Genomic DNA, 22,112 nt, shown 5'->3' with positions numbered 1-22,112 from the left:
CGGCCGGTTCCCCCGGCCCGGCCCGTCCCGCCCCGCCAGCGCCGTCCGGGAGCGACCCCTCACCCCGCAGCGAGCGGTGCGGGCCCCGTCCGGCGGAGGGCGCGATGGCCGCGGGGAAGCCCCAGCCCATACCGGGCTCGGGGGGGCCGTGGCGGCTGCCGCCTGCTGAAGGACGCCTCGCTCCTGGCCGGTACCTGAGGTGAGAGCCGCGGCCCGCGGGGCTCGGGCGAGCGGCGGGGCAGCTGCCGGCACCCGCCTCGGCTGAGCCGTTTGCGTGCGGAGGTGCCGGGGAGCGGGCGGGGGAAGGGGAGCGGGGCACCGAGGAACGAGCCTTGTGCACGGAGCTCGGCACCGGGGCCTCACCGGAGCTCAGTATCGGCTTCCCGGGTTGAGCACGGCAGACCCTTAGAGCTCACCTGCGTTTAGTTCGGAGGGAGCCTGATGGAAACGTGTGTGTGCGTTTTAAAGCGAGCCCATGGCGCTTAGCACAGCCGGTCTGTTCTCTGCCCTATGTGCTGAGCACAGCCGGTAAGTGCTGTCAGCTGTAGGAGCTACTGTATGTATGAACTTGCGACCTGATAGAAGCGGCTGCTTCCAGTGCGTTTGACCCCCGGCACCTTCTTGTGCGTTTATCAGCAGTGCGTGTCCTGTGCAGCAGTGCATAGCAAAGGCTGCACTTGCTGTTCTCCTGTGCCACGTTAAGAGGTGCACTCTAAGGGCTCACTCTATGAAGGTAAAAAGTCTGTACAGAAATAGACACAACACAGACTCCCGTTCAGATTCCTCAGGTCTTTGGGTTTGGGAGCCTCTGTGAATGAAATTCAGCCAGTCTAATGAGCAGAATTAGATCTCCCAGGGAAAAGAAAGTAACTATGGCTTTGTAACTTGCCTCATGTCTGTCTTGTCCAAGCTTATTGTAGGAACTCCAATAGTGCAAATGCAAACAGATTGCGTAGGTCAGGAGGTGGCATTTCAGACCTTCAATTTCAAAGTTAATTCTTTTCATTAAAAATAACCTGTTAAAATAGGTAAAAAACCCCAACCAAACAGGAATTAAAAGAAATAAAAGTGTTTTAAGTCAAAACAGTGCAAACATGTCAAGTGATCTTAGACCAGCATAATCTATAGTCTTTACACAAGCCAGCTAGAAAGATGGCCAACATATCCTTCAACACAGTCTTGCAGACATCTGTCTGTATGTATTCTTCATTTTAAACACAAAGTTACCTGCTTTGTGTTTAAAATAGTTCAGGACAGAGGTATGAATAAGTTCTGTCAGCAGCGAGCTCATCACCCTGCTTATAACGCTTTGGTTTCTTCCATTTACCAGTATTATCCATCAGTAAACCGTAAGATGGTGTTTATTATGGGCAGTCTCCCTGACCATGGCAGGGGGGTTGGAACTAGATGATCTTAAGGTCCTTTCCAACCCTAACTATTCTATGATTCTATTTGCTTTAATAGGTTTAAAACTAACCCTTACCTTATTGGATTCTGGATTTGAAAGTGTTAACCTAGAACAAGAACGCTGTTACCATTCATAACGAACACCAGCATTCCATACAGTTCTGTTCTAGGTCTGATGTGGGACAAATGATAGTTGAGAGTGCATGCAAATGGTTAGTCCTGGTATAATGTGTATCTTAAAATATGTTTGGTAACTTCTGCCTTTGTGTTAACATGCCATTTGGAATACTGATGTACCAGTAATAAAGATGTGATGCTTACCTTGTTTTCTGAACAGAACTAATACAGTATTTTGATGTATCACAGGTAAATTTTTCCATAACCTTATGGAGAAAAAGGACTTTGAAGCATGGCTTGATAACATTTCTATTACATTTCTTTCTCTGACGGACTTGCAGAAAAATGAAACTCTGGATCACCTGATTAGCTTGAGTGGAGCAGTCCAGCTCAGGCACCTCTCCAATAATCTAGAGATTCTCCTCAAGAGAGACTTCCTCAAACTTCTTCCATTGGAGCTTAGTTTTTATCTGTTAAAATGGCTTGATCCTCAGACTTTACTCACATGTTGCCTCGTCTCTAAGCAGTGGAACAAGGTTATAAGTGCCTGTACAGAGGTGTGGCAGACTGCATGTAAGAACTTGGGTTGGCAAATAGATGACTCTGTTCAGGATCCTCTACATTGGAAGAAGGTTTACCTAAAGGCTATTTTAAGGATGAAGCAACTGAAGGACCACGAAGCCTTTGAGACATCCTCTTTAATTGGACACAGTGCCAGAGTATATGCACTTTACTATAAGGATGGACTTCTGTGTACAGGTAGGAAGACAGAAAACTTGGGAGTCTTACATTTGTCACCTCCTCCTATGATTAATGAGGGTTTGCTTTTCCTTTACCAGATTATTTCCATAGTGCTAACACAGGTTAAGATGATGCAACATTACTTCCTTTTTTTTCCTGGTTTCTGTAACCCCTGGCACACCAACAGACCTAGTAGTTAACTTTAATAGAAAAAAAAAGGAAACCAATTTCTTTATTGGCTCAAAAGCCAGTTACAGCAGGTTTCATGCTTCAGATTTGGGAAGTAAAGATACATTAGTTTTCTTAGAGGGTAACTTCCAGTTAAAGGATCCTTGTTTGGGCTATGTGATCGCTGCAGTCTCGTAAGATGTGGCAGGAAAAGGCTATTTTCTTACTTGAAACAAGACAGTTTCTCTGCTACAGTCTGTAAGCACTTGCAGTTTTTAACACAAGAGCTTGTATGAAGACCTGTAACATTTAAACTTGCTACTAGACTGACTTGTAATGATAATTTCAGCTTCCTCCCCAAAGATTGCAGACTTCAAGATTTCAGTTTGAACTTAAAAATATAGCCAGAACAAATTCAAAACCTTAAATATGGAAGAACAGTAACTAAGATGCTGCCAGAGCATATTCAAAAAAGAAAATAAACTTTGGGGACAGGAAACTCCATGGCACCAGTATGCAAAGCAGCTTGGCAAAAAGGACCAGGGGGTCCTGATGGATACAAAGTTGAGGTACCAGTGTGCCCCTGCTGCAAAGGCTAACAGTATCCTGGACTGCTTTAGGAGGAGTGCTGGCAGCAGGTTGGAGGGGGTGCTCCTTCCCCTCCACTCAGACTAGTGAGGCTACACCTGGAGTACTGTGTACAGTTCTGGGCTAGAAAAGAGACACGGCCACTCTGGAGAGTCCAGCAAAGAGCCATGAAGGCAAAGAAGGGACTGGAGCATCTTTCATACAAAGAAAGGCTGAGAGGGCTGGGAGTTTTTATCCTAAAGAAGAGAGGGCTCAGAGAGGATCTTATCAATGTACCTAAATACATGAAGTGAGGGTGCAGAGAAGGAGGAGGCAGGCTCTTTTCAGTGGTGCCCAGTGAGGGGACGAGAAGCAGTGGACACAAACTGAAACACAGGAGGTTCCCTCTAAAATGCTCTTTTTTACTGTGATAGTGATTGAGCACAGGTTGCCCAAGGAGATGGTGGAGCATCCATCCTTAGACATATTCAAAAGCCATCTTGTTATGGTCCTGGGCAACCAGTTTGGGGAAGGGGGGTTTGGAAGAGTTGACCTCCAGGGGTCCCTTCCAACCATAACCATTCTGTGATTCCATAAAATTTGAGACAAATGTAGAAGACGAGTAAAGAATTGGAAATGCTGTTTACTCTTTGCTTCCAGTTACCCTGTTCTTTTATATTCTAGGATCAGATGACTTGTCTGCAAAACTGTGGGATGTAAGCACAGGACAGTGCATATATGGTATCCAGACACACACTTGTGCTGCAGTGAAGTTTGATGAACAAAAGCTTGTAACAGGATCTTTTGATAACACAGTAGCCTGCTGGGAATGGAGCTCTGGGGCAAAGACACAGCATTTTAGAGGACATACTGGTGCAGGTATGTTGAGCTTTTCAAGTTGTAATTTCACCAGTCAAGTAACATAAATCATCATCAAACAAATTATAATGTAAGTTAGCTCTTTACATAATACCTTTTTCTTCTAGGCTCTGTCCCAAGTTTGTTACTTGCATTTCCCTCATAATTAACTTCTCTGTCCTCTACTGCAAATTATCTTCAACTCAGGTGTAGGTCTGTTCCCCTGTGAGAAACAAGGTATATCAAATGTACTAATCCCACTGGAATTGATTTACTAGAACTCTTAAAAGAGGAACTATCTTAAATTATGCTTTGCCATAATCCAAGCATAAAGGAACCACTGATGTACATACTCTTAATTTGGACAAAAATCAGTCATTTTGTGATGTAAACTTAGGAATCCAGAGCAACCATTCATGTCTACAGTTCAAGAACAATAGTTAAAGCTGCAGTAGCTTATGAATTTAGAGGCTACTAAATTCATATAGAGGCTACTAGTTAATGTCTCACAGAAAACCATGGGCACAGAGACTGGTCTTCCTCATCAGTACCCTCTTTGCTTGTAGTTTTTAGTGTGGATTACAATGATGAACTTGATATTCTGGTCAGTGGCTCTGCAGACTTCACTGTGAAAGTATGGGCCTTATCAACAGGAACGTGCCTGAATACCCTCACTGGACACACAGAATGGGTCACTAAGGTGGGAATAATGATTTTCAATTAATCTTGCAAAACACTTGCAATAAGCTTGTAACATGTTCCAAGTTTCTGTTTCCTAATCCTAACCATACACGTATGTGTAGAATCTGTAGAACTTCAGGAAATACTGCAAAATACAGCAGAAAAACCACTGAAAGAAGCTGTAATTAAACCTTTCAGACCATTGAAGATATTTCTAGTTCAAAGCAGGTGGAATAACATTAGGAATCAGTTCTTGGTTCAAAGACCAAGTAAGAACAATGGTTCTGAAAGAAATCTACTTTAAAAATAATGTAGAAAAACTAAGTTGTGGTGATAACCAAAATCTGAGCATGAAAACTGTTGTGAAGTCAAGAAACAGTATTTTAGTTCAGAGTATTTCAGAACTGGAAGATGGGGGGGTGTTCTAGAGGTGTAGTGCACACGTTTGCTTATTAATAAAGTTGTCACTAGTAGGAACAAGAAGAGTGTAAACTGTAGGTTCCCTTCAGTAGCTAAAAGTATTACAGTTGCCTTTGTACAAGAGTACAGAATACAGGTTGTCAATTAAATGAAAAATGCAAATGAAAGTCTGGTTATTTAACAGCATCAACATAAATCGTTACATCCTTCAATTACAGGTAGTTTTGCAGAAGTGCAAAGTCAAATCTCTTATGCATAGTCCTGGGGATTATATTCTTCTAAGTGCAGATAAGTATGAAATCAAGGTGTGTACCATATCTCATACATACATCATTTCAGTACTGAGAGAAATGCTTGAGTGCTTTGATGGAGTTTACAAATAATATAAAGCTTTCTTTTCTCCTGCATTCCCTGCTTGTAAAGTTGTGTACAAGACATGCAGCTCTTTGGAAGCGAACCTTCCAATGCTTCCCTTCACATTTAGATTTAAATCACAGCTCTACATGAATGGTAATGCAAAAAACAAGTGCTTTCAGTGCATGCTTAATGTGCTATCTTGACAGCAAAGCACTTAACTGCAAGTACTGTTACGGCTGGGGACTTCTGGGTGGGAGAGTGCTGTAGTTTGTGGCTATGGATGTGCTCCACAACTGAAACACATTTTTGTCCAATTGGATGGTTGATTTGTTCTTTAAAGTGCCCATTTTCACTGGGTTTTTTTTTAGGCTAGAAACATCACATATTGCAACAACACTGTAAGATGAGTCACAGAACTGATGTTCCTCCCTAAAGGAAATAAGTACTTCTGAGGAAACATGCACACATTTACCTGATGCTTAAAGAGAGACTGTGAGGCTTGCTCTGTGTAACTGTTTATAACAGGAATGTTTTATGGCCTTAAACTCTGTTTTAATTGTAGATTTGGCCTATTGGAAGGGAAATAAACTGCAAATGCTTAAAAACACTGTCTGTTTCTGAGGATCGCAGCATCTCCCTACAGCCCAGGCTGCACTTTGATGGCAAATACATAGTGTGCAGTTCAGCCCTAGGATTATACCAGTGGGACTTTGCCAGCTATGATATTCTCAGGTAAACCTTTGTTTAAGACTTAGTCGTCTTTAAATAAGAAGTAGAATATATATTTATTTAATATTTCTATTTAAATAAATGAGAAGTGGAACATACTAGTTTTAATAATTTTAGATATAGGCTGAATATTGGTGAAAATTCTGTAAACATCTTTCTCTACGCATATTGCCAGGTTTAATTCTAATGTACCATCTGTTAATACGATGTTGTCTTGTATTCTAGGGTTATCAAGCCTCCTGACTTCTCAAATGTTTCCTTGCTGGGCTTTGGAGAGATATTTGCTCTACTGTTTGATAACAGATACCTGTATATAATGGACTTGAGGACAGAAAAACTGATAAGCCGCTGGCCTCTACCGGAGTACAGAAAATCTAAGAGAGGCTCAAGCTTTTTGGCTGGTGAAATGTCTTGGTTAAATGGACTTAATGGACAAAATGACATGGGCCTGGTTTTTGCCACCAGTATGCCAGACCATAGTATCCATTTGGTGTTATGGAAAGAACATTGCTGAGACACTCACATGTGCAGCATCTTCAGGAATCTATGGACTATCAGCAGCGTTTCCATAAAACGAGACTTTGCATGAACCAAAGTTGCACACCTAATGGTATCATCATGCAATGCACAATCATTTACTTTTATTTGGGCATTTGGGAATGGGTTGTTTTGGACATAATGCAATACAGCATGCCAACAGTATTCTCCACAAAATTCTGTCTGTACTCATGTTTAAACATACCTATTTGGGCTCTGGAGCATAGCTTGTAACATTTAAACCATTCAAATCCACCATCGAGATTGAAATGAAGTAGTGCTTGACCTGACTTCTGATCTGTTTTTTGATGTTGAAACAGGAGGTGAAGCTACTATCTTAGAACCATAGGCTTGTGTACATGTAACAGCAAATACTGGTTACAGTGCATGGCTGCTCACTGCAAATGGGAAGACAGCAAACCCTTTCTCTCTCCAGCATCCTCTTCAAAATGTTTTTTCCTAATGATAGCTTTAAATACTTAGCCTTTGAAATAAAGGAATCAAGTGAGTCCTTTAACTAGGATCAGATGCTAACTATAATAATTTAAGTTTGGGAACATGTCAATATGAACTCCTCAGTGAGAATGAGCCACTGTTTCATCTGTCTGATAGAGCTTGCCATCACAATTAACCGTAGAGAACCTCTGAGTATTCATCATATTTGCTGATGGTAACTCAGAATGGCTTAACCAGTATTTTATAGACCACATTTCCTATAGTTTGTGTGAGAACATAATTTAGTTCACAGGGAGGTAGAAAGCTGATGAATGGGAAAATGATTTTCAATCTCTACAGCATCACTTTCTTATAGTAAATGATGTCTAGCAGCCATTCATTCTTTCCAGACATTACACTTAAGATAATCGTGCACTTCATGTAGTTGCTACATCTAGATTTGGAAAGTGGGGGCAAATAACAGTGAGAATGCCACATCTCTGGGGGAAAATAAGAAGTAAAAGTCTGAAGAAAAGCATAGGAGTAGGAAAAGGTCTTTTGCTTTGATCATCATAGGAGACCTGATGTACACACCAGTTAACTATTGAGTAGCAAATGCCTGTCAACATACTTTTGTGGTATTTGACATGTACTTAAAAGCTGTATCTATGACAACATCTGGTTTAGAAATGCTTTAGGTTGGTTTCCCCTCCTCCCTTATAATAAAATGTCCCCTTAATGTCTTTCTTTGTTTTCACAACTTGAAAACATGAGTTTTCATGAAGATTGGCTCAAATCCTTGAAAAGCTGAAACTGCCCAAACTGCGTGGCATTACTGTTGTTAGTGTGATTTTTTTTTTTCTTCCCACCATCCAAGGAAATCTAATTCCATACTTGGCACTGAACAAAGGCCAATGTTCCCAAATGTATACAGCATAAATTATACTAATGAAAGGGAAATTCTTACATGCAAGAGTAAGCACTTGGGTGGTGGGGTTGGAATTGTACAAAGTCACAGTGGAACAGTGTCTCTTGAATACAATGCTAGTCTCAAGGAACTGTTTTCCACCTTTATTCACATGAACTTACTTTTCAGATGTGTTTGTTGTCAAGGATTTTACCCACTGGAAGCCAAATTCACAGCCTTCACTGACTGGGGCACTAATGAGCTTTGTTTTCTCAGTGGAAAGTGAAAGCTTACATGAAACAGCTTCGATAACTTTCCTTGAAACTCAGTTCTCATTCTTAATGTGGGTGTAACTATACTGTGTATGATGGGGGCTGTAACTCAGTTAACTCTAAAGGAGCCATGTGATGATGGACCACCTGTAAAACACTGCAAACCACTTACTGGAAGTGTTCTTTAGGGGCTAGAACTGATTAATTTAATAGTGACCTTTATGATGCAGTCTCTCAGCAAGTTTCCAACAATACTGATTTATTTGGAGGGGAAGGGGAAACCATGGGAAGGGCAAGCGATCAATATGCAAGAGATCAGGGAATCCTAATTCCAAGCTTCTCAACAAACTGGACAAGTAGGCTGACAGACATCTCATGAAGTTTAGCCAAAGCAACTCCTTCACCCGAGACACAGACATCCCACACAACAGGCACGTTGGAGCCAACTAGAGGGAAACCAGCTCTACAGGAAAGGACCTGGGAATGCTATTGCACAACAAATTTAGCAATATGCCCTTGTGGCAAAGGTGGCCAACTACACTGAGCTGTACTAACACGTAGATAGCTAGACGCCAAAGAGAAGGGATTCTTCACCTCTGTGCTCAAAGCCACACCCAAGTCCAATGTTCAGTTGCCCAGTACCAAACACTGACACACACAAGGAAGTCCCATGAGAGGCAGAGCACAAAGCATCTGAGAGCTGAATTCAACTTTCCAGAGAGAATGGTGGGAAGGGAAAGTGGTAGTAGGCATAGGGGGGAAGCATTATCCAGAGGATACAAGCAGAAAACCATGATGAGAAGCATCCAATCCACACAACATTGCTCTTCTACCCCTTTAGCTTTACAAATGAAGTTGTAGCCTGTTACATAGCAGCTGATGATTGTTGTAAACACAATTAGCAAACAGTTATTTACAGATTGTCTCTTGAAGACTTCCAAGTGAAAGTTCCCCTGGACATTTGCAAGCTAATGATACTAACCCACTAATGACAGCTCAAAACAACTCAAAACATGACATTGGTGTCGAAATTAAACCAAGCACAGCTGCTCTCACGCACATTTGTCACATATCAGTATCAGACTACAACTGCCCCCAGACGTCCCCTCATAGGAATGTTCTAATACATTACACCATCAGTACAATGCACATAGCATTTAAAAAACAGAAACTGAACTTGTGAAACCACAGTGAACACATGGGTTTTGTTTGCTTTTCTGTCCTTATGACCGTTTGGCAGAAGTTAGTAACTATTTGGCACTGTTTTTAGATAAGGGTTGGAAAAGATGCAGTTTCTGTACCCTTACACCTACATAAGGAAACAATATAATTTAACTTACCCATCACGCGAAGGTCTAAAATCCACCTGGTGTCTAATTTCCATGAAGCAGCAGTTTGTTAGGAGGCTTCAAGGTCACAGAAAAAGAAAACAACTGTTATAAGTAGTTGTTCATCCATCCATCTTTCCACCCGGAAACAGCCACCTTTTCAGTTCACAGTTTCTTCAACATTAACGTGTACCCCCTGCCTCTGTTTTAAAGCTTTCCAGCACAACTCAGCACTTATCACTTAAGGAATTCACAACAGCTGTGGGCAACAAGAGGGATCACCATTCTTCTTAAAATCACATGTGTCAAAGCCCCAGCTGAGCAGCCATTTGGATCGGCAAAACTGCAACAGCTATGCTTAGTGTTATGATACATCACCACTTGAACAAACACTTGTTACAAGAATATAAAAGGTTCCTTTTTTACAATTGAAACTGGTAGATTGTGCTCAATTATTTTCACAATTTATTAGTTTGCCTCTTACTCAACTGGGCACATAGAAATTTTGTACCCGAACAGTGACATACAAACTGCAAGAATTAAACAACATTAATACTAAGGACCATAGTGGTTATCTTTTGTACACTGGTTGAAAACTCTGCACAGCCTTTTGCATTATTTGAATCAGTTGAGAAATACTGATTTTTATTTTTCCTTAGTGAAAATAACCTCATTTTACATTTTCCAGAAGGAATACCATCTGCATTGATGCTTGGTTTCATGAAATGACTTATGGCTCTGCTATGAATTCTCATTTCCCTTAAGAAGAAATACCTCTAACAAGTGACAGCTCCAGTGCTATAGGTGGTGGGTTTGCTTACCCTGCCTTTGTGATTATAATGGGTTAGAGTGTTAATGCTCTTCACCTGGGAGATGCTGTCCCAAGCCATCTTTTAAAAGGCACCATTAAACACAGCTGTATATTGTTAACCACCAAGTCCTTCAGAGACAAATAACCAAAACTCAATTAATTCCTTCTTCAGGAAGTTTACAGTTCATGGTACAAGTTAAAACGCATGAGGATAGGAACAGGAAAAGAGAGAAAGCTGGAAATTGGTAAATTAAATTTCAAATTTCTGCATGGACACTTCCTATGGCTGGAATAATGCCCTTTCACAGTTACAGGCATACAAAAGAGCTATCCTCTCACTATGCCTCATCTCTCACATCTTAAAAGGTTGCAGTAGAGACTTTACCTGAGGAACTTAAATCATTAGTCAGCATTTGATCACTGTGGACTCTTACAAGGTACCATGCCACAGTTCAAAAATCAAATGCATTTACCTACAACACATTAAAAGGCTGTTAGTCTAAATCTCTGTAAGATTTAAACTTCATATGGAAGTGATTTCTATTTTATGATATCCTCTGCCTCCCCATGACACAGGCAGCTCTTCACCTTCCCTCTTTATAACTGAGGTTTCACTTTTGAGCTTTCAGTACAGTTTGATGTAGAACCCTGTTAACATTCCTAATTAATGATGAGTTGTATCTCCACAGTGTTGTATCTCTGATGAGGGATTCTCTGGGAAGGTTTGCTTGAAGGGGCTTCCGACAGTGATAAATGAGGGCAACATCCATGGGAACATTCACACTGTTCCCATAAGCATGGAGGACAGAGTGGACAGAAGTCTGAATCACTTTTCGTGGATCAACTATCATTTTCCTGGGATTTATAACATCTTTCCTGTCAGGCTCCCTGTGAACATGGTCTAATATGTTAACACCCGGCACAGTATTCCAGGATGAGATGTTGAACATGGGAGTGGAGACGGACTCTGGGAAGATATGGTTCTCAAAGAGGAAAACAGCAGTCCCTGGGTTCTGTTCCTGCAGGCTGCTCATCATGGTTTTCCAGTCTGGGTGCTTAAGGGGAAGAATTATTTCATCAGCATCAGTAAGAACCACAAACCTGCTCCTCTGCATATTATGGTATATACAGTCATTTAGAGCTGTGATTTGTCCATAATACCCAATGTCTTTCCCATCCATAGAAAAGTGCCATTCAGAAGAAACCTTGAGGTGTGAGTTTATTGGCCAGGGAATTATCTCTACAGTTCCTTCCTCCATATATAACCTCAAGACTTTCTCCATCAGGTGGCTGCAGTTGTTCTTATAGACCACCACTTTCTGTACCCCGAGAATCTTGTACATCTCCATGCTCTGTATAAACTGCAAGACATTGTTGTAGTGGCCAAACATGGTAGAGATGCACACAGTGAAGTCAACAGGGAAGGGCTCAGCCTTGCGGTTTTTGATCTCAAAGCTTGGCAGCTGGTCAATATTTCCAAGTGGAGACTGGTGAATGGATACATGCGTTGGGTCGCAGTTTTCAGGTTCCAAACAAACTATATCTGCTGCTCCGTAAGGGAACCCAAACCTATCTGAGTGAACATCGATTGTTGCTTTTGATACATAGATCTTTCCATCGGGCTGACAGCAGAACCAGCAGAACAGTTCTTTTACATCCTCATGGTGAACAATCCCGATCACACGAGTGACTTTGCCTTTTCTGTTGTCAAAGTATGGGGATATAATAAAAGTTCTGTTATCTGTTAATGGTGTTATTGTGCTATTGGCAATTTCCCTTCTACATTTGCTAACTTCATAAATTATTTTTGGCAGGTGAGAAGGTCTCTGTAACCTAAGATAAGAAAGTGTGATCATTGAAGTTAGAGTAACAATGCACACAGTAGCAGCGAAGTAAGATTTTCTCCCACCACACAACATTCTGAATGTAACTAAATGTGGATGCACATTTCTTTGTCCTTGCACTTTATGCTGCCGCATCTGTAGAAAAGAAAATAGGTGGCATGAGATCAGATGGACTTGTGATCATTGCTCAAGAACTTCACAAACAAGATGTGGGGCAAATCTCTAGCATTGTGCACTGACTTCATCAGAGACCCAGTTACTGGGCTTTCATGTAAATCAATCCCAGAACACACCTTCATTGGGTTGCACCACAGTGTATGTAACACTGAATGCCTCTGTATGTCGATGTGCGGAATGGTTTCTGTACGTGGAGGAGTCTGTGAAAGAGTATGACTCAGGTCTGTATACAGGAGAACAAGGAGGCATTATTCATTATATTCTAATATTCTATAATGTAATGTTTAAACAGAAGAAAAGCTTTCTCCCTCCCCCTCCCTCCCCATGGTGTAAATGTAAATTATACAGGAAAAAAAAACCCTGAACAGACTTCTCACAGAAAAGTTAGGGGCAGACACAAAAATTAAATGTATACAGAATTAGCTGAGTTCCTTAAAAACAAAGTAACTGGGGATTGCACATGACGGTCCAGATACAATTGCTAATGCATAAATTCCTTAACTTGCAGCTCACCACAGATGAGCCAGTATATACAGAGGAAGGTCAATTCATACAATTCAGCAGGAGACAGGTGAAACCTATACAGGTGTAAGACTTCTTAGTTATTAGCTCTACCCTACTCCGCACTGTACAAGGCAGGAATATGTCACCCCATATTGTGCTTGCTAGAAATCTGGGCCTCCTCACACTGCACTAGTGCTGGCTCAGATCCTGGCATGGCTTGAGGGTCAGGCGCTAAACTCTTGCTGCTGCAGGAACCCAAGTACTGGATGCCTCCCAGAAACTGGCCAAAGCATTTAGGGGCACTCATGCTGCCAAGCTTTGATGCCTGACAGGGAGCTCTTGGCAATTTCAAGCAGTCACTTGTGTAAATGAGGCCCAAATTGAAGTTTCCCCATCAAATTAATCTTTAGGCATCCAGATATGATCCATTAGGTGACAGCAAGTCTCTTCAAAGGCCTGCTTGTACCACAGAGATTCTTGCAAGAAGAATGCCCCAGATTAATCAGATGCATGTTAGATCAGAAAACTGGACTGGTAGAAAAGAGTAGTCCAGACAGCCAGCAAGAAATGTAGGGTAGAATGCCAAGACACCATAAACTGATTCGACTGCACAAGATGAAGGAAATGTTTCTAATAGACATATCACTACTGCGTAATGCCAGCTCCTGAGAAGAAAATAAATCATACCATTAAAAGGCCCAGATTTCTAGGTTTATATTTTATAGCTAGAACAGGTAGTAATGTCATAGGTGAGGCAGGTACTGGAAGTTTCACATATTTCTTGTCCTTTCCCTTCTCAAGACTTAATAAAATCACTTGCTTAAATACTTATTAATCTAAGCATCTTCAGGGAGCATGCACATGATAAATAATGTCTAACAATGTTTTTTCCAAAGCATATTAGTCTATTCTAAAATAATAACTAAATCTGATCCCCCCCCCATTTCACACATTGTGTAAAGCTCTTTTAAGAGCCTCTGTCTCAACATAGTTTTGCGATGGAACAGGAAACTAGCATTTTCAAAGACAGGTAGAAAACTAGAAATAACCTCAACCGATAGTTATGATCCAGATATCATACTTGGCAGCTTCATAACTTCGGAGGTACCTGAATTCCTCGGCACTTCACTACTTGGGTTGAAAAGTTCTCCTGGGGTCTCGTGTTCTGCTTAAACACAGTTTTTTCCAACCGGTAAAACCTTGCTTCTAGACAGCAATCTTCTGAATCTCAACTGAATTTAGGCAAAAAACCAACAGCTCATGCCTTCAGAAAACTGTGCAGTCTTGTCACAACTGCTCTTTCCTGAAAAAGGAGAACTATTGTCATAACGTACTTGCTAAAATGCCCCGTTTGCCAAAGCTGATGCGATTTATAGCAGGCTTTCCCAGCCACCAAGCAATTGCTTTACACCAGAAATCTCACTACATCACACTAGACACAAAGCAGAGCTGCCAGCACTGACTCATCTAAAGTATCCCCCCAATAAGTCCTTACAATTTAGAGCAGAACTGCAGATACAGGGTAAGAGCCTGACATTGTCACACAACTTTCTGCTTGAGATCTGTGACTGAGAACAACTTCAATTTTCTAAGTCCTTTCATTAAACATGAATGGTTTCATTAAACAAAATGTTTCCCCTGAACATTCTCATTCCCACCATTCTTACAGCACAGAGTAGGTCATATTCAACATTTTTATCTCGGTCTTACCTATTTATGATTTAAAAATATTGTTCAGTCTTGTAAATAGTTTTTACTAGAGAATTATCATTCATTATCAACATTAAATAATACAATTTCATTTATTACCTGTTGTTTCTTCTGCTTTTGCTAGCTATAAATAACAAACAATTAAAATTATATCTTTTCAACAGTGTTTTGAGCAGTGAACATCAGTATGGAAAAAGTACCTTTTAAAGCAGATAGACGAGTGAAGCTCTGTTCAGTCCTCCATTTATTTTTTGCTAAGGTATGATCTATAGATTGTTTATTGTAACCAGGCAAAAACTTCAATGTTTTTAAGAGAAACTGCAAGAGTCATTCAATTCAGAAGAACACTGAAGCAAAAACTGCTGGTACGATACCTTGCCGATACATTTCATTTCCATGCTTGGTGTTCTTTAATATCAGTAACAGCTGCCACACCTACTGGGAAAACAAGTTCTCCTTCTCTTGTGTAAAGCACAGTTGCCTCCCATTAACTTATAAATTACAAACTTGAGTGTGGGGTTGTTGAAGCAAATCAAACCTAAGCACTTGGGGGACTTTTTTTCAGGCTACTTAATCTTCTGGGATTGAATGCTGCGTGTTGACATAGCCACAGTTCACACACATACTTCAAGAGAACTAGAAAAATGTACTACATATCAGTGCTTCTTGGGCAATCATTTCTTTAGTAACATACTACAAGCCTAATTAAAATAGGTAGATACAGATGAGTAAGTATGAGAGATATCTGAAACAACAGAAGATTCTAGAAGCAGAAAGAGCAAAATACAGAACTCAAGACACAGCAGAACACAGAATCTTAAAGAAGCATGTAATTATTTGAGTGAAATTAATGGTTTTCCCAACATGTGACCCATGAATTTTGTCCCTTGAAATTAACAGCACAGATGTGTAGTCAGATATAAAGTCAGATTAATTAGGAACATTACATTTGTGTTTCCTCACTATGGAGAGTACTTGGCAAGTTTTAACTTCAAAAAAATATGTTTCCAGCATCTTTAGAAGGGTTTATTTTATAATGAGAATAACAACAATAATTCATTCTGGTTTTGCGTCTTTTAATCCCAATTACTATTCAGACAGAACATGGTCTAAATTACAGAGCTTTGTTTTAACAGTCAATTTAGCTAATGGCATCAGTGGCTACCTGGCACCAGTTTGTTCTTTTTCAGTATTCCCTTTAATAGTAAAGAGCCTTTCTTCCTCCCTAGTGCATTTACGGACTGCAGTCAGATCACCTCCTACTTTTCCATTAAATGAGACAGGCAGTTCTAATACCATTTCTTAAGAACCACTCTTTGCACAGCTGCTTCTGTGCTGTTGGCCCAGTTTCAATTAACCTCTAGCACAGGAGACCAGAAATCTCTGTTCCTTGTCCATCTGTACGTGACAGCGACAAGCCCTTATCATTGCTGGAAACATTATTTCTCAACACATGTTAGGATTATATTTTTTTGCAGATGCATCACACTGCACAGATAGATGTAATCTTGTCATCAGCCAAGGATCAACACATCTAGCCAGTCTTTCAGCTGGGTGCAGTTACACAATGTGTTTTCTTCATTGGCAAGGTCATACTAATGAAGATCTCTTGCCCCAGTTAGAATCACAGAGTCACAGAATGGTTTGGGTTGGACAGGACTTTTAAAGATCACCAAGTTCCAGCCCCTGCTGTGGGCAGGGACACCTTTCAGTAGATCAGGTTGCTCAAATTAATCACACTTCTCATTTCTTTTGCCATAGTCCTTCTACAACCCATTCCAAAACCTTGTGTGTGACCAAGACTGTACTTAAAAACTTGTATATATCTAAATCATGGGTTTTCCCCTCCCTAAACCAAGGAACCACTCATCCTTTCTTTTGCCACATTGCACCACTATGCTCATGAACATTTATTAAACACCCATTGTAGGTTCTTTGATAGCTTGTGTGTCTTAGAATTTTGGAATGGAAATTATTCAGTATCACCTTCCAATTGGAATATTGTTTTTACCTCTGCTGTACAACTTCTATTTTCAAACTTTAGTTTCCATCATCTTCCCTTAACCATCCACAATTAGAACTGTCCTTAAGGTGGAACAAAGTGCTAATTTAGCTCAAGAGCCACTCCAAGGTCTAATCTCCCTCACATGCTCTCTGCATTGTGGCCTTCCTTTGTCATTTGCTTTCTTTGCACTGAGACAGCTGAAGACCTTCTGTGCTGCTCATTTCAGTATCTTTGCAATGCCTACATTGAGTCTGATTTTTGGTAACTCTCAGTTATCTCCCTACCTAGGGTGAGGATGGGGCACAATTGGAGAGGACGTGACTGCAAAGTTTCAGTCCCTAGTATCTAGTATTAGATTCAAGAGTATACAAAGAAGAAACAGCCTAATCCTTGGTTTATCCAGGCCCTAACTAAAAAGTCACCATTAACAAATAGCCTTATTAATTTCTTATTTTTGGAAACAAGTTATTCTCTATCCTCTGGTTTACATTTTTCACCAAAAGTAACAAACTGCTAACTAAATAAGAAATTCCAAAGACTAGCAATCATTTACCATCTTTACTAGATTGTCTGTTGCTAATCTTTTGGAAGCTAATCTTTTTTCCAGGTACACTCTCTGAAACACCAGCGTCCTTCCTCTCTCATACAACCCAAAGTCAGATGCTATTAAGCTGAGTGCAGTATTATCCCACTATTCCTAAAATATTGCTCCAAAAAAAGTTTAAGCTGACCCTTTCTATTCTAAACACAAGAAGGGAAGCCAGATACTGTTGCCATCTACTTAATTTGTGCCCTTGGAACTGACAAACCACACATTTTCCTGTACAGTCATAAACTTCTCCACTATAATCCACTGTACATCCCCTAGGCAAGTTTCTGCTATTGTAAACAATCAGACATTGTGTCCTTTGAGGAGCAACTGCTCAGGCATGACGTTTAAGATTGTTCTTTCAGCTGTGTGTCTTTCACATTACACTTGTTTTAGCTGGGACACAGTTAATCTTCTTCTTATCAGGTTGTAAGGGGCTGTGTTTTAGATTTGTGACCAAATTTTGAACACACTGATGTCTGAGCTGACGTTGAACAGTGCTTACTTACACTGTCATGGCCACCTCTGTTTCTCATACTGTTCCCTCCTCCCTTTCCCAGGCATAAGGCAGCACAAGTCTGCAGGGGACACAGCCGGGACTGCTGAACCAGCCTAACTAAAGGCCTGTTCCAGATGCTGTGGCAGCAGTTAAAGCTGGGGGAAGAAGGAGGAAGGGAGAGATATGCAGCATTATAGCATCTGTCTTCCCAAATCATTGTTCTGTGATGGAGCCCTGCTTTCCTGGAAATGGCTAAAACCCTACCGATGGGAAGCAGTAAATTCGTTATCTTGCTTTGCTTGTCCATGCAGCTTTGCTTTACCTCTTAAATAATGTCAACCCACAAGTTGTCTCACTTTTGCCTTTCCGACATTCTTCCCCATCCTGCTGGGGGTGGAGGACGGAGGCAGTGAGTGAACAGCTGTGTGATGCTTCGCTGCCTACAACACAGGCTGAAACCGCTCTTGTGAGGAAGTACACATTCTTTAAATCTAAAATTAAACTCCAGGTTTGGAGGGTGAGACTTCAAAAACTTGTGTTGCGCAATTAACGTACACCTTTAACTTACCGTTAAGCATCAGTACCCAAAAACAACGCTACAGCTGAGCACCATCTGATTTGTTACTTCTGGAGCAGAAATAAGGTTCCGAGCCCGCCGAGCCTCTATTGGGAGCGATGCCGGTCACCGGATCCTGAGGAGCCGCAGCCCGACACCCTCCGCGGTGCGACCACACGGATGTGCCTCATGTCCCGCTGCTCCCCGCGTCCTCCATCCTGCGGGATCGGCTGGGGGGGGGACACTGGGGCAGCACCGCACACCAGGGCCCCCTCACCCCATGCTTTGCCAGCCCCGCTGACCCCGCGGGCCCCTCCCCTGCCGGGGCGGGACTGCCGCTTGCGCACCGGGGCACGGCGCGCACGGTGCGGGTCACCCGGCAGCGCAGCCCTGGTGCCGGTCGCTCTCGCCGCCGTCGAGGGTTCCCCGATGCGTTTATGGGGGATGCCCCGCGCAGCGCCGTGGACCGCCCCGCATGGGATGAGCAGCACAGGGAGCGCGAGTGCACAGGGAGAGGGGAGGAGGAGGGCTCCGGTCACTTCTCCTCGCTAACTTATGTGAAATGGAAAAGCTGAAGCGAGCTCCAGGGAATCACTTGTGAAAAAGCAAAGGAAAATTTGACAGTTGAAGGTGATAAACCCAGTCGTTGACACCGGTACTTTTACTTTTTAGAGACAGCAATTGGTAGTTGAATCATTCCTACAACAAAATACATTCATATAAGACCCTGTATGAGGATGGGACTTTCTCTGGTGGTGGCCGTACGTTACAGACCTTTCTTCCTGTGAGTAATCAATCATCTTAAATACACAGTGCATTTATTGTTGGAGAGAACATGGCATTAAATACCTACTGCAACACCTTTAAATTTCATTGCTGCACTTAAAAGTTGCAGCAACCCAACACAGTTAAGTTTCAGAGCCAAAGATGTGTATCTCCAGAAGGATGTATCCCTGCTATGACATATGTCACACTGATGGAACAACAATGTTATCAGGCCCTTCCCAACCATGTGCAAGCATCCCCACAAAACTGGACTGAAAAGTAGTGGGCTGAGGCCTCAACCATCCTTGGATCAAATGATTTTTTCAGTTTTGAAAATCTCTTCCCTCGATACCTTGATTCAGTTCACAAATCAAAAGCATTTACCTTTGTATAGTATGTAGCAGGGATGTTCTCCTAAACCTCTGTGAGGTCTAAACTTCACGTGGAAGTGAATTTCATTTTATGATTTTCAAATGATCTCCCCTGCCTCCCCACGACACAGGCAGCTCTTCACGTTCCCTCCTTATAACTGAGGTTTCACTTTTGAGCTTTCAGTACAGTTTGATGTAGAACCTTGTTAACATTCGTAATTAATGATGAGTTGTATCTCCACAGTGTTGTATCTCTGATGAGGGATTCTCTGGGAAGGTTTGCTTGAAGGGGCTTCCGACAGTGATAAATGAGGGCAACATCCATGGGAACATTCACACTGTTCCCATAAGCATGGAGGACAGAGTGGACAGAAGTCTGAATCACTTTTCGTGGATCAACTATCATTTTCCTGGGATTGAAAACTTCTTTTCTGTCAGGCTCCCTGTGAACATGGTCTAATATGTTAACACCCGGCACAGTATTCCAGGATGAGATGTTGAACATGGGAGTGGAGACGGATTCTGGGAAGATATGGTTCTCAAAGAGGAAAACAGCAGTCCCTGGGTTCTGTTTCTGCAGGCTGCTCATCATGGTTTTCCAGTCTGGGTGCTTAAGGGGAAGAATTATTTCATCAGCATCAGTAAGAACCACAAACCTGCTCCTCTGCATATTACGGTATATACAGTCATTTAGAGCTGTGATTTGTCCATAGTAGCCAATGTCTTTCCCATCCATAGAAAAGTGCCATTTAGAAGAAACCTTGAGGTGTGAGTTTATTGGCCAGGGAATTATCTCTACAGTTCCTTCCTCCATATATAACCTCAAGACTTTCTCCATCAGGTGGCTGCAGTTGTTCTTATAGACCACCACTTTCTGTACCCCGAGAATCTTGTACATCTCCATGCTCTGTATAAACTGCAAGACATTGTTGTAGTGGCCAAACATGGTAGAGATGCACACAGTGAAGTCAACAGGGAAGGGCTCAGCCTTGCGGTTTTTGATCTCAAAGCTTGGCAGCTGGTCAATATTTCCAAGTGGAGACTGGTGAATGGATACATGCGTTGGGTCGCAGTTTTCAGGTTCCAAACAAACTATATCTGCTGCTCCGTAAGGGAACCCAAACCTATCTGAGTGAACATCGATTGTTGCTTTTAATACATAGATCTTTCCATCGGGCTGACAGCAGAACCAGCAGAACAGTTCTTTTACATCCTCATGGTGAACAATCCCGATCACACGAGTGACTTTGCCTTCTCTGTTGTCAAAGTATGGGGATATAATAAAAGTTCTGTTATCTGTTAATGGTGTTATAACACCTTGAGCAGGTTTACCCCTACAAAGCTGGCCTGCTGGACTGGCTGTTGTTGCCTGGGGGAAGATATTTCTGGCGATGTTATTCTGTAGCTGAGGATCTTTCCAGTAGGAGATTAAACCAGTTGCAAAAATAAGAATACACGTGGCAACAGCACAAATACGTTTCTTTCCACAGTGTATCATTGCTGAATTTCACGTTTTTGGAACTTCACAGGTCTTTACACTCAGTTTTCTGTTCACTTTCTGTAAAAAAAAAACAAACACAAACACACCGCCCCCCTTCATTTTCAGTATTTGCCAAAAAGAATAAATGTTTTGTATTCAACTGCATTTTCTTAAACACAGTAGTTACTGTTTTGATACTTCAGTATGAAAGCCTGGCTTTTCATACAGGTTTGGAATGCACTCCAAACTCTATTATATTTTACTCTACATTTGAGCCCAGGGCAACAGTTTCAGCTGGTTTAGTAAATAGTAATGGTAATACAGTGTAATTTGAATCACTTTAAGACCTGGAAGAAATTTTATGTTAGTGAAAACCCACAATTTCTATCTTTTGGTATTCCAATAAGCTTGTGAAACTGTAGAGTTATCATTCAAACTGCCTTTTCTTGTATTGTCACAGTCTCTCAGTCTCCTAATTGTCAAATCACAAAGAAAATGTTTTCAGAGCGTAGTAGGATCTTGTGTTAGTCAATGTTACCTAGGAAAAGAGGTTTGAAATGAACCTTTTCACTCGTTCAGAGGGCTGAGATTACCTTAAACGTAAACTGCTTTTGCCACTAAAGATGCTCAGACCACAGTTCTGAATCCACCGTTGTTTTCAGTACGACTCGAAGTGACTGAGGAAGGTAGAGATAATCACAGAATCCTGACAGAAACTTTTCTGGGAAGGATAATTTACTGCATAAGAGATGGGGCAAATTTATGGAATGGTGAAACGAAATAAGGCACTAATAAAGTTCCTCATCATTAATTAATCCCTGTCACTTTTATTTACAGAAATAGTGTTCAGTTGTTTGTTTTTTTTTTGATATAGATGCTAACTGCAACAACCACTACATTGCTTTGGTGAAAAATGTTTTCCACTGACAGTCTTACACCAGGCAGAAATACACCTCAAAGACTTCCTGTTAAATCAGGCTTGGGAAATTTACATAAAATTGCATTTTTAAGATTTAAGGAATGTTAGAAAACCAGTATTCTCTTCCTGCAATAAAGACCTAATGTTAAAATCCACCCACGGCAAGGACTGCTTTCTCACCAATACAAAAAGAGAGCAATTCCTGTAAATTCATCTGCACAGAAGTCTCCATCTTAGTTTTACATGTAAGTTACATAAGGCAGGAAGTTCACTCAAATGTTCCCTTGCATCTCATGTCTTGTATGTTAAACAATTTGTTTCAACTATGTGCAAGCAACCTTTTGATATTGTTTCTCTT

The 22,112-nt window shown here is 41.4% G+C and overlaps 3 protein-coding genes across 7 annotated transcripts; 1 reads left to right on the top strand and 2 right to left on the bottom strand.

Moving 5' to 3' along the window:
• Positions 1 to 29: 29 nt before the first annotated feature.
• FBXW2 (F-box and WD repeat domain containing 2) lies at positions 30 to 7,760 on the top strand. Of its 2 annotated transcripts, XM_061476735.1 has the most exons (7): positions 30 to 199; positions 1,774 to 2,283; positions 3,685 to 3,879; positions 4,425 to 4,558; positions 5,178 to 5,264; positions 5,879 to 6,048; positions 6,271 to 7,760. In XM_061476735.1, the coding sequence occupies exons 2-7, from the start codon at positions 1,794 to 1,796 to the stop codon at positions 6,557 to 6,559; spliced, it is 1,365 nt and encodes a 454-aa protein (XP_061332719.1). In that variant the 5' UTR covers positions 30 to 199; positions 1,774 to 1,793; the 3' UTR covers positions 6,560 to 7,760. The 2 variants fall into 2 exon arrangements, with proteins under 2 accessions (XP_061332719.1, XP_061332720.1); XM_061476736.1 differs by lacking the exon at positions 30 to 199 and having other exon boundaries at positions 1,456 to 2,283.
• A 2,212-nt stretch (positions 7,761 to 9,972) lies between these two features.
• LOC133281323 (uncharacterized) lies at positions 9,973 to 18,370 on the bottom strand. Of its 4 annotated transcripts, none has more exons than XM_061476734.1 (2): positions 18,232 to 18,370; positions 9,973 to 12,314 (listed from the first exon to the last, which is right to left on the bottom strand). In XM_061476734.1, exon 2 carries the CDS (start codon positions 12,312 to 12,314, stop codon positions 10,947 to 10,949), a length of 1,368 nt encoding a protein of 455 aa, XP_061332718.1. In that variant the 5' UTR covers positions 18,232 to 18,370; the 3' UTR covers positions 9,973 to 10,946. The 4 variants fall into 4 exon arrangements, with proteins under 4 accessions (XP_061332718.1, XP_061332717.1, XP_061332715.1 ...); XM_061476733.1 differs by lacking the exon at positions 18,232 to 18,370 and adding an exon at positions 14,771 to 16,841; XM_061476731.1 differs by lacking the exon at positions 18,232 to 18,370 and adding an exon at positions 14,945 to 16,841.
• A 473-nt stretch (positions 18,371 to 18,843) lies between these two features.
• Positions 18,844 to 20,920, bottom strand: LOC133281254 (uncharacterized). Its single transcript, XM_061476597.1, has one exon. It carries the CDS (start codon positions 20,851 to 20,853, stop codon positions 19,522 to 19,524), a length of 1,332 nt encoding a protein of 443 aa, XP_061332581.1. The 5' UTR covers positions 20,854 to 20,920; the 3' UTR covers positions 18,844 to 19,521.
• Positions 20,921 to 22,112: the final 1,192 nt, after the last annotated feature.

This window comes from Pezoporus flaviventris, unplaced genomic scaffold (genome assembly GCF_033815535.1).
Source record: "Pezoporus flaviventris isolate CSIRO_AGI_PZ_B2104156 unplaced genomic scaffold, CSIRO_AGI_Pfla_v1 ptg000097l, whole genome shotgun sequence".
Lineage (NCBI taxonomy): Eukaryota > Metazoa > Chordata > Aves > Psittaciformes > Psittacidae > Pezoporus > Pezoporus flaviventris.
The sequence above is the reverse complement of the archived record's forward strand: the minus strand, read 5'-3'. Positions and strand labels throughout refer to the sequence as shown.

Bases quoted from the DNA above. Each gene is read 5' to 3' on its own strand.
- FBXW2 (XM_061476735.1), top strand. From the start codon at position 1,794: ATGGAGAAAAAGGACTTTGAAGCATGGCTTGATAACATTTCTATTACA. The intron at 3,880-4,424 runs GTATGTTGAGCT...CTTTGCTTGTAG, and splicing joins TAGAGGACATACTGGTGCAG to TTTTTAGTGTGGATTACAAT. The intron at 4,559-5,177 runs GTGGGAATAATG...CTTCAATTACAG, and splicing joins ACACAGAATGGGTCACTAAG to GTAGTTTTGCAGAAGTGCAA.
- LOC133281323 (XM_061476731.1), bottom strand. From the start codon at position 14,968: ATGGAAATGAAATGTATCGGCAAG. The intron at 12,315-14,944 runs GTATCGTACCAG...TCTTTTCTACAG, and splicing joins AAATGAAATGTATCGGCAAG to ATGCGGCAGCATAAAGTGCA.
- LOC133281254 (XM_061476597.1), bottom strand. From the start codon at position 20,853: ATGATACACTGTGGAAAGAAACGTATTTGTGCTGTTGCCACGTGTATT.